The sequence below is a fragment of the Lagopus leucura genome, unplaced genomic scaffold (genome assembly GCF_019238085.1).
Source record: "Lagopus leucura isolate 7727_CA_CO unplaced genomic scaffold, USGS_WTPT01 Super-Scaffold_100157, whole genome shotgun sequence".
In the NCBI taxonomy this organism is placed as follows: Eukaryota; Metazoa; Chordata; class Aves; order Galliformes; family Phasianidae; genus Lagopus; species Lagopus leucura.
Genome location: NW_024962334.1, coordinates 45,681,798 through 45,693,062, shown reverse-complemented (window position 1 = coordinate 45,693,062; position 11,265 = coordinate 45,681,798). Strand labels below are relative to the sequence as shown.

General features: G+C 52.3%; 1 protein-coding gene across 1 annotated transcript; it reads left to right on the top strand.

Annotated features, from left to right (window-relative positions):
• The first annotated feature begins 347 nt into the window (after positions 1 to 347).
• On the top strand, positions 348 to 11,028 carry CSRNP1 (cysteine and serine rich nuclear protein 1). The gene is made up of 5 exons (XM_042889039.1): positions 348 to 384; positions 5,271 to 5,466; positions 7,652 to 7,911; positions 8,577 to 8,873; positions 9,785 to 11,028. Exons 2-5 carry the CDS (start codon positions 5,295 to 5,297, stop codon positions 10,766 to 10,768), a joined length of 1,713 nt encoding a protein of 570 aa, XP_042744973.1. The 5' UTR covers positions 348 to 384; positions 5,271 to 5,294; the 3' UTR covers positions 10,769 to 11,028.
• Positions 11,029 to 11,265: the final 237 nt, after the last annotated feature.

Sequence of the window (11,265 nt, the reverse complement as noted above, 5' to 3'; positions counted from 1 at the left end):
GGGGTCCCGGCGCGGTTGTGGCTCCCAGCCCCTCAGGCCGTGTTTGCGGGGAGCCCCTCACCCCTCCGGCGCCCGCGCTCCGGGCCCAAGCCGCCCCGCCGTTCCCCGGGCCCCTCACGGGCAGCGCCCCCGGCGGGCGGGGCGGGGAGGCGGCGGCGGCGGCCCTGAGTCAGCGCCCCGCCCGGGGGGGGGCAGGAAGCCGGGCGGGCCCGGGAGCGCGCCGGCCCCGCTCCTGTCACCGCCTGCGTCAGAGCCCGGAGTTTTCCACTGACGAAAAAGGGCAGCGCGGCGCGGCGCGGCGCAGCCCCGGCAGCGGCAGAGCGGGAGGCGCCGCCGCCACTGCAGCCGGAGCCGCCGCGCCGAGAGCCGCAGCCGCCGCCGCAGGTAGGGCCCGGAGCGGGGAGCGGGGGGGGGGGGGGGGTTCGCGTCGCCAACGGTCCGGCTCGCGTCGCGCCGCCGTCGGGGCGTACGGCTGGCGTCCGTCCGTCGGGGGTGCGGATCGCCGTCCGCCGTCGGGTGCGGGGGCTGCGGCTCGGCGCTCCCGGCCGCGGGGGTCGGGGCTCCCCGTGTCCCGGCGGACGGAGCCGGGCGGGCGCGTCGCGTAGGCGCCGTTTGGGCCGGGGCTGCCGTGCCCGCGGCGCCCGGGGGCGGCGGGACCCGGGGAGGGTGAACGAACCGCTCGGAGCTCGGCGGGGACGGCGAGGATCGGGGAGCGGAATTGGGGGGGGTCTCCGCCGCGAGTCCCCCCCCGGTTTTTTTTCCCGGCCGGACACCTATTGACGGCACCCCGTCGCCCCTCGCTGAGGCTGCGGCTGCAGTTTTGAGATGTTGAAAGAAAAGCGGGGGGAGAAGGGGAGGGGGTGTGTGGGGGGGAGGAAGGCTGGCCGGCTCGCTGTACCCCGGAGCTCCCGGCCGGGGATGTATTCCTGTCGCTACAGCAACACCTACCGGCGCTCCGACGGACGCGCCGACGGACGGAGCGCAGCGCCCGCAGCGCTCAGCGCAACAGCGGCGGCTGTGGCAGCGCTTTGGGGAAAGGGAGAGGGGAACCGGAGGAGCCAAAGGGAAGCCCTCCGCACACAGAGCTGCCCCGGTATTCCCGGAGCGCTCATCACCTCCGCCGTGTCACTTTGGGATGAGGCTGACGCACGGGGACAGCCTTTTCCCAGAGCCAATTATTATAATTATTATTTTTTAATTATTTTTCCCCCCTTTTATTTTATTTTATTATTATTTTTTTTTTTCACGGAACTTCACGTTTTAATCATTATTCTTTTTTCTTTTTTTTTTTTTTTTCCCTTTTGTTCTTTTCCACGGAGCTTCGCCCTTTCATCGTCACTCTTTTTTAACTATTATCATTTTTTTTTTTCTTTTTCCCCTTTGTTCTTTTTCGTGCGGCTCCACATCTTAATTATCGCTCTTTTTTTATTATTATTATTATCCTTCTTGCCTTTTTCCTTTTCCTCCTTTCTCACGGAGGACACCCGGAGCTTCACATTCCTACCTTTAATAATTCAGTGCGGGAAAGGAGCGGAGCCGGGGGCAGCGTGCAGCACAGCGTGTACCTGCGGGAGGGCACACACGGAAACCTGCCCTGAATTATTCATGGGGTGTAATCAAGTCGAGGATTTTCCTAGACAAAAGCACGCGTCGCTCTGTTCATATTTATTGCGGTGCAGAGTACATCCGAAGCACGCTGCGTTCGGGCTATGTCAGATAACCTTTTAATGCATTTCCTAATGTTTCTTATTTACCTTTTGAGCTGTCAGTGAGCCAGAAGGGCTTGATGGCAAGCCTACAAAGCCGTTTCTTGCTGGGGTTCCCTAGATATTGGCTCACGTGTGCCCTGCTTCCCATGGACGGCGCTGGCAGTAGGATCGCTCAGGGCACAGCGAGTGCCTAAGGGCTATTTATAACCAGGGGAAAGCTGTGAAACCCTAAACCCAACCACGGGAGAGGGTGAAAATCAGCTGGGCTGAGCCCTACGGGCTCCCCATTGCACCTCAGTAAATATGGCAGGAGTTAAAATGGTTAAGTGGACGGCAGTGATTGAGGGCTGATGGCTCTGCACTGGTGTCTTTTTTGATGGTGCTGAGGTCATGCGGTGCGAATAACACCTGGAAAAGGAAGAAAAACCTCCCCTTGGATTCAGCTCTGGATTCAGAGCTGTAGTGTTGGGTTTTAAAGCAATATTGGGCCCTGCTGAAGGCTCAGCCCCTTTGCACTGGGCTTGCAGGGTGCTCCTAAGGCAGGAAAGCTGCTGGTAAATCCATGCGTAACACCGCTTGTTTTCTTGCTTTGCAGAGGGAACTTTGCTTACAGTTCACGTGTAGATTTGGGATCCTTCCACCTTTCTGGGATTCTCCCCAGGCGGAAAATCAAATTGCAAACACTGCTGTTCTCCTGCAGTCCCCCAGGAGCTGCTTCCAGGAGTGATTCCCTTTAATTGCCGCATGCTTTGCTCCTTGCAAAACCCCAAAACTTCCTCCCCGTGCCTCTGTGCAGCCCCTTACAGCCAGGCCCTGTAGGATTTTGGGTGCCCTCCTCCTCTCTGGGCTGCACGGATGCCTTCTGAAATCCAAATGACTCAAAATATTTACTGTTGATACGTTGTCCAAGTGGAGGATAGTTAAAACATTAATTCTTTGCATTCCTGCATATTAGGGCTTTGCTCTGCAACTCGCCGAGTGCCAGAAATGGGACTTAGCGGATTCACTCCCCTTCCCCCCCCCCTCCCACTAAGCTCCCCCACCCCCCCAAAAGCTTGGAAAAAAAAATAAAAAAGAAAAGGAGGGAGACAGAGAGAAAAAGAAAGGAATGCACATCTGGGCTAAATATTTGTTAGAAAGTATTCCCAGGATAGTGGGAGTTCTGGTGCCAGAGAGGAATTCCTGCGGGTTTGATCCATTGCATTATGTACTTGTTCCAAAAGCTGTTTTCAGTAAAATAGATGAGTAAGAAGTCTTAGCCAAGAACAGAATGTCTTTTTTGGCAACTAAAAGGAAGATAGGATTATTTTATTTCAGGTTATGTAAAAAAAAAAAAAAAAAGAAAAGAAAAAGAGAGAGAGTGAGAGGGAATAAAGGTGGTAAAATCCTCCTGCGCTCTGAGCCGCTTGCAGAGATTTCCACTGCCGAGCGCTGATATTTTCTGTTTTTCACGCTGCTGTGCACATTTTTGTGACTTCTATGGCAGGCACAGATGCGGATGGGAGTCTCAGGCTTGCGGCATCACCGCAGCTCAGTGATCCCAGCCGTGGTTTCAGCAGCATTGCTCTCATGGCTTGGGTTCTGCTGCCGAGCGCTTGGGCAAGGAGGGGAGGGCGCTGATGGCGCCTGGAGGAGGGCATTGGCTGTGCTCAGTGCAGGGCACCGACTCAGCCCTGATGGCTGAACCCCATCCGGGTGGTGTTTATAGGGGGCAGATGGATGTAAAGGTATTTTTTCAAAATAAATTAAAAAAATGGTACCGTCCGAAACACAGCTCCGTTGGATGAGTGTTGGGACAGCATCGACATTCTGCTCGCTTCCCTGGGAATTATACAAACTGGGAAAGCCCCTTCATACCTTTGGGGTTTTTTGTCTGTAGGTAGAAGTCCTGGTGCTGCCCAGGCTGCTGGCAGCTGGTCCTTGCCCAGCTCATCCCCGCAGTCAGGATTTGGGGTGGAGGGCTGAATGGATGGATGGCACGTGGGAGGAGGTGGCAAACTGATGCAAGGATGGGGTGAGTTTGGCCAAAACGCCATGTCACTGCCTGGCGGCTTCTCTCTGATGCCCGCTGGTGTCCCTGCAGGGAGGGGACAAAGCCCAAGTGACATCAGTGCCTGCTCTACTCCCATCTTCTGGATGTGCTGGAGAGCTGCATTCTCCTCCTGTTGGCTAGAAGGCAACATCCTTCAGTAGGGATAGAGGAGACGGCCTTGCGGCAGTGACTGGGTTCATCCCAGAGCCACCTGTGTTTGTTTTTGTGGAGTTTTTGACCATTCTATGTGGATGAGGAGGTACTTCATTTTGGACTTCATTTTGGAAGTTTTTTCCTTCACTTCTGGCATGGGTGACCATCAGCAGAACGGGTGGTGGAAAAAGAACTGAAAAAAAAGGAGATTAGAGAGTTTGCAACGATGTGGCTGCCAGCACTTTGCAAGTGAAAAGGAGAGGGCTCAGCACTGGTGCTGGATTGGACATGGTGCCACAGCCACTTTCTGCACATCAGCTTTGGGTCAAGGCCTCGACAACCCAACCTCTGGCACATGCAGCCCCATGCAATGATTAACTTCTTCCAAGCCCAGAAACACTTCATCCATCCATCTTTAACCTTTCAGGGGACTTCTGGCACGGAAGCTGTCGGTGAATGTGATTGATAAGCAGTGGGACTTTGCAGGCACCCACCATCGCAGGCACTGTTGAGCATCCCATCGTGGGGAGGTTCTGAAGTCCATGCAGTTTCTGTGCCGCCTGCTCAGGGCTGTCAGGAGGATGTCGGTTTGAGAGATTTAAATTCACATCAGACATGCAAAAGAGGGTGAGAAAGTGATATGGTTACGGTTACGAGGAGTAGGTTGTGCTGGTGGGAGGGTTTCACAAGAGGGCATGAGGACACTTTGTCCATTAACACTGGGTTTGCCCTTCCACCATGCTGCTCCAGGCACACTGGGTTGTGAATGCTGGAAATGGGCAATAGAAGAGCGTGAGGGAAATTTAGGAATCTAGGCAAGCACAGAGCTGCTTTGTTTTTAATTAGCTACGTTGTTTTTAATTGCTACTATGCTTGATACATAACCCAGCCTAAACAAGAATAGCTTATTGAATGGGGGACTGACTATGAAAGGCACCGTGAGGAGAAGGGCTGTTCTTCACAGTTGATATATTTGTATTTCAGTGCTTCATTTAATAAGTCTGTTTCCCCAGGGGGCTGTAGCAAGTAAATCATGCCAGCAGATTGTTCTCTGCAAACCGGCTTATTTTTGTAATTAGCAAGACGCTCGAGCTGTAACTGCGCAGAAAGCGATCGGGGGAAGGAGTTAACATAAAAGAATTAGTAAGCAAAATGTAGTAATTATTGTTGGATAACGTTTGTGTTGATTGAATGGGTTCCTGGGCGGTTGCGTTTCCTCTAAAAGAGGAGAGGAATTGCAGCTGCGTGCAGGGGCGGCAGCGAGGTGTGGTTGTGGGGTGCACCTTTGGGGAGTCACAGCCTGCGCACTGAGCCCATGCAGACTGTCAGTGGGATGATTTCCCTCTCTCATGATGCTTTTCTCCCTTCCTTTGCAGTTATATGAACAATACGGCGTCACCATGAGCGGGGTGTTGAAAAGGAAGTATGAAGAGCTGGGGGATGACAGCACCTACTGCTCCTCCTCCTCCTGTTCCCCTCTGTCTTCCTCGGCGTCCTCAGGCTGGGACTCGGATGAAGACAGCTCCCGTGGAGACAGCAAGCCCAGCTCTGCCATAGCACCTGGCTTTACCCGTGAGTCCCCTATCGCCTAGCCCTGTTTGCCCTATCCTTGTAACCCCCCAGCGTCTTCACAAGAGTCTTCCTCAGCTGCTCCTCCTACCATTTTGCCATTTGTTTGCACCTTTTTTTGGTCCAAATCCAAATTTCTGGGCCCATGGGGCACGCCAGTGCACAAGTGTCCAGAGGATGCTGCTATCAGAGCATCCTCCGTCCTTCAGCATGCTATCAGCTGTTCCATAGGCAGCTATGGAACAGACAGCCCGTAATGCTGGTTTTGAAAAATGATTAACCAGCAGCCTAATTACCATTTCAGAACCCGCTTCCTATGTAAGGTGGGGACTTTGCCAAAGAACACGACGCGTTTGACATTGCCTCCGCTGTCAGTACAGATAAATGCTATTTTGTTTTCCCAGTGTTATCGGTTTTGAGGGCTTTTAGGAAAACATGCAGAAGACAAGGTCATAAAATCCCTTATCTGCTGTGCAAAGGGAAAAGAAAGACAATAGGAGACCATCTTCATGGAGGAGAAATGGTCCAACCCAGTAAATTACACTGAACACCCACTGTATATAGCAGTTAAGCTCCACTTAGCAGACACACACAAACACACAGGGTCTGAAAAGGCTTTAGAAGTCTTGTAATAATAAAGAGTCTCATTCTTGCTTGTCTTCCCAGGTTTGGTGACAAAACAATGAACTTTTTGTATTCTCTGGCTCCATTGAAAAAGGGTCAGGAATGGAAAAACAATTTGGAGGGGGGGGGGGGGAAGGAGGGAGAAGCAAATGCCAAAGTGCAGCAGCTCGGTCGATAGATGCTAGCGGTGGTTAACTTGCCTCTTGATAAAGAGCTGATGGTTTAGAAGATTGAATCAAGGTTATTATGAAAAAGCAACGCACAGTGCAAAGATAGCATCAAAGCGATGGCGCAGCCTGGTTCGAAACCCTCAGTGAGTGAGCAGAAGCTGCTGACACAGCTGGGTGAATGCTTTTTTTTTTCTTTTCTTTTTTTCCATCTGAAACTGAGATGCGGTATTTTGGCAAGCAAGACCTGTGAAATGTAGGTGCAGCTTGCTGTTCAGTTTGCACTTTCTCAGCTCTGCTATCCAAGCAGCACAGCTCAGTCTCGTGCTAGGGACTGACCCAGCCCTTCCTGGCTGCTTGTTCCCACATTCCCACTACTTCATTAGCAGAGAGTGACACCAAAAAAATCAGACACTGAATTTGTGCATTGCGTCCTCTTCTTCCTGGCATGCAAACAGCACAAGGGACATTTGGATGGGATATAAGGAAAGCTTTCTATAATAAGGGTGGTGAGGCATTGGCACAGGTTGCTCAGAGAGGTGGTGAATGTCCCATTCCTGGAGACACTCAAAAGTCAGGCTGGACAACGCCCTGAGCACCTGATGGAGCTGTGAGTGTCCCTGTTCTTTGCAGGGGGGTTGGACCAGATGGCCTTTAAAGGTCAGTTCCAACTCAGACAGTTCTATGATTCTGTGAAATTGCTCTGACCAGTTATTCCACCCCTACTTGCTCCATCTGCGTGTGCAGAACCGGGTATCTCTGGAGAAGCTCTGTTCTGAGTGCTGTGTAGTGTATTTCAGCAGCATAAAATAAACCAGAGTCATGCATTGCTATGTTTACCCTGGGGTCACCTGCATCAAGATTAACATCTTAGCAGCTGCACTCAAACGAGTCTTAAAAGAATAGACTGTAGATTCGTGGTTCCTCCCAGTGGATGGTAAAAGGAAATATCAGGAGAAGCAGCCAATTCAGGCTATTTTCTGTCCTGCCCCAAAAGCTGGAGCTGAAGCATCAGTGTCCCAGTGTTGTGGGACCCTGGGACAACAGGCAGGGTGAAGGGGTTGGGAACAGGACAGGTGTGCAGGGTGGTTGGCTGCTTGTTCGTTCTGCTCTGCTGCATGTGAAGTAAATGTATTTCCTGGCAGAAGTTGTGGTGGGGAGGAGAAGCAGTGGGCATTTATTAGGGTGAATCTGAGTGGTGACTCCAGTGCATCAGGACTTGGCTTAGTTTCCCCTGTATCCACTTTCCACCTTTAGATCCTGGAGCACGAGATGCGGTGACCTTATCGTATCATGTTACCATTGCGAGTCCGGTTCATAGCGTTTAGCAAAGTTATTTTACCTCCATCTTCAGGATGGCATTGCTGACTGTATACTCTTTTCTCCCCCTTTTTTAGCCACGTCCATCCTGAAGAAATCCAAACGGCTGAAGAAGAACAACGTGGAGTTTGACCGGGTCACTGTGTTCTACTTCCCGCGCTGCCAGGGCTTCACGAGCGTACCGAGCCGCGGGGGCTGCACGCTGGGGATGGTGAGCAAACACAGCTCCTCTCGGCAGTTCACGTTAGCAGAGTTCTCCAAGGAGCAGGAAAACGTTCGTCGGGAGAAACTGGAAGAGAAATTGAAAGAGGAGAAGTTGGAAGCCTTGAAATGGAAAGTGAGTGGCTGGATTGGGGGTGTCTTTTCTCATGAAGGTCTTTTCTTTCTGTTGGTCTTTCCGAGTCCTTGGGACATTGATCCAGAACCTTCTGTGGGTCTCTGAGGAACACAGGTCGGTTCTCTGCCTTGAAAGAAGTGATGCTCAGCTCCCCTAGCAGGTATTCATCAGGTGTTCAGGTGGGACCTGAGTGAGATGCTGTGCACCCCATGGTCTTCAGGCTCTCGGGTTTCTCTCTGGAGGCTCTGAGACAGATACTGGTCATAGAGGTGGCCACTACTGGGGCAAGTCAGGAAGTGTTTGTGCTATGCAGTCAGATGTATGGTCTGGTGTTTGGGTGGTCCTCTGTGGAGCCAGGAGTCAGATCCTTATGGATCTCTTCCAATTTGTATTATTCTGCGATTTTATGATTCATGTATTGGAACAGGCTGCCCAGGGAGGTAGTGGAGTCACTATCCCTGAAATTGTTCAGGAACCATGGAGATGTGGCACTGAGGGACATGGTTAGCGGGCATGGCGGGGATGAGTTGGGATTGGACTAGATGACTTTAGTGGTCTTTTCCAATCTTTATGATTCCATGATTTCTCCTGGCCTGAGGTGTTGAGGGTTGCTGTCTTGGTGTCCCTGAGACCTCCATAACACTTTGCCCATGTTTTGCCCTCAGCTCACCATGAACGGCACGAAGGAATCAGAGGAAGCCAACCAGCTCACTATTGAAGACATCTCTGACGACGACATCGACGTCAGCAACGTGGACCTGGAGGATGGCTTTTTCCTCCAGCCCTATCCAGCCAAGAAAAGGCGTGCACTGCTCAAAGCCGTTGGGGTGAAGAAGATTGACAAGGAGGAGAAGCGGGAGCTGCACAGCATCCGCCTGTCCCGGGAGGATTGTGGCTGTGACTGTCAGGAGGTCTGCGATCCCGAGACCTGCAGCTGTAGCTTGGCAGGCATTAAGTGCCAGGTACTTCCCTATCTCATGCATCTCAAGTTGAAGCGGGTAAAGCTGTTGGAGATGCTGCTGGAAAGCATCTTCCTCCCAAATCGCTCATCCCATGGGGATGTGCAAGTGCACACACATTGTGAATGGCAGAGAGAGACAGGCTGTGGGGGATGCCTTGGCAAAGGGAAGCCCTTTGCTCCTCCCACGAGGCTCCAATTTCTCCTCCTCCTTTGGTTTTATTCTTATTCTCCTTGTTGGTGTGCATCCCAACTCCCAGCACACATAGGAGCATCAGTGTCAGCTCTGCAGGCCTACCTGCACATCACAGGGTGACCCCTGTAGCTGCACTTAGTTACCTTCATTTATTTTTTTTTAATATTTTCTGTTTTCAGAGGTGCTTGTCCTGCTGTGTTTGCAGGAGTATTCATTACTGTGGGTGCTGCTCACTTGCTTGCTATGTGCTGTGGTTGCAGGCTGGGCGGTGCAGGGTGTGTGTGTGCAGACAGTTGGTGTGCACAGGCACTTGGATATGCACAGGCAGATGGATGTGCACAGGGGGACTCATGGTCCATGTGCATGTCACAGCCCCCCTCTAGTGGCTGCTCACAGCTGGTACGTAGAAGTGCTGCAGATACCAGTGGAGCAATTTGTCCTTCATCCCGCAGAGAGGCAGAAGCTTGTGATATAGATCAGATATTAGATATCGTGGTGCAGTGCACAAAAATTCACATTTGCCCACTTATGTCTCCTTTCCGAGCATCTTCCAAAGAGCAAGTGGTGTGGGTTGGTTTTTTTTTTACTATTTTGTATTTTTTGGCTTGCTTTTAAATCCCTCACCCATCCTGCAGAGGTGATGTGTGAGAGTTGGGGGGGTTAATCAAGGTGGCTTGGGCTTTAGGCGAGGGTCCTCACCCCCATGTTTTTCCCCTCAGATGGACCACACCTCCTTCCCCTGTGGCTGTACCAAGGACGGCTGTGGCAACACAGAAGGTAGGATCGAGTTCAACCAGGCCCGGGTGCAGACCCACTTCATCCACACCATCATGAAGCTGGAGCTGGAGAAGCAGCAGCAGAGCAGTGAGGGGGTGGCAGAGGTTGAACCTCCCTTCCGAGAGCGGTTGCCTCAGCTGGGCTGCACAGCGACAAAGGGGCCCTTGGAAGAACGCACGGCGCCGCTGGCCCCCGCCTTCCAGTTCAGCCCTGAGTTGGAAGCCCTGGGGGAGAACAGCTGCAGCAGCGACATGACGGACTCCTCCATCTCCTCCCACCCCAGCGAGGACCTGGAGGAACCCTATGAGAGCCTCCCCTCCGACAAGTCCCAGTCGGACATCGATGACGATGGCTTGGCACGCATCCTCCACTTCAACGATTCGGATGCCGAAGAGGAGGCAGACCGCTGCCAGGACAACCTGAGCTGTTTCCACCCTGCCGACTTCTTCATTGAGGACCATGGCTGCGAGGCCAAGCCCGGCCCTGGGGCCTCATCCCACCTGTCTGAGTGCCTGGACGAGAACGCCAACCAGGACAGTGGTGGGCTGCTGGAGGAGGCCATGCACGCGCGCTGTGATGGGGTGTCATGCTGCGCCCCAGCCCCAGCTGAGTCGTGTTCCAAGAGCTATGCTGACCTCAGCCTTTCCTCTGACTCCTTGGATTTCTTCCAGTCCTTCTCGGACTATAACTTGGGACCCCTTTACAACTCCTTGAAGGAGTATGAGAACCTTGATAACTTCTCAGCGTTACAGTTTCAGTTGCCTAATTTCCCCGGTTTCCCGCAAGCTGGAGATCAGGGCTCCTGTTTCTTGGAGTCTCTCATCGGTTTGTCCGAATCCGTCCCCGAAACCCCAGCCCCTTTCACAGACAATCAGCTTTTGGAGGACGCCATCAAGTCATCGCTGATGGAAACGGTGAAGGTGTGAAGCTCCTGGCTGGCTGGGGATGCGAAGGATTGGCAGCATCGTGGTGCTGAAACCAAAGCCGAAGAACGGTTGGACAGGCAAACTTTCACTTGTGCTATGTGAAAAGGATTTAAAAAAAAAACAAAATCAGACTTTCTGAGCAGACAAACTATTTTTGGTCTTTATAGAATGTGGACGTTTTGACATACTGCAGCTACAATCAGTCCTCTTGCTGTTTGTGCAAAAATTTCTAAACTTTCATGATGGGGTTGGGGGACGGGAGGGGGTGGAGGGAGGGACGAAGACTTTCAAGTATGAATTTCCTTGTGTTTTGTATGCAAAGGCCTGTTGAGAAATGCTCCTTGCGAATGTTGCCAGTCGTACACACAGCCCCTTCTAGAAACGTTTCGGTGTCGCGGGAACTTTTTCAGCCAACTCTTGAAGCTGTATTTATTGTGAAAATTCGTGATTTGCATAAGAGCCAGACCAACATGCTCTTGGGTTTAAATCAGAAAAGG

Bases quoted from the DNA above. Each gene is read 5' to 3' on its own strand.
- CSRNP1 (XM_042889039.1), top strand. From the start codon at position 5,295: ATGAGCGGGGTGTTGAAAAGGAAGTATGAAGAGCTGGGGGATGACAGC. The intron at 7,912-8,576 runs GTGAGTGGCTGG...TTTTGCCCTCAG, and splicing joins TGGAAGCCTTGAAATGGAAA to CTCACCATGAACGGCACGAA. The intron at 8,874-9,784 runs GTACTTCCCTAT...TTTTCCCCTCAG, and splicing joins TGGCAGGCATTAAGTGCCAG to ATGGACCACACCTCCTTCCC.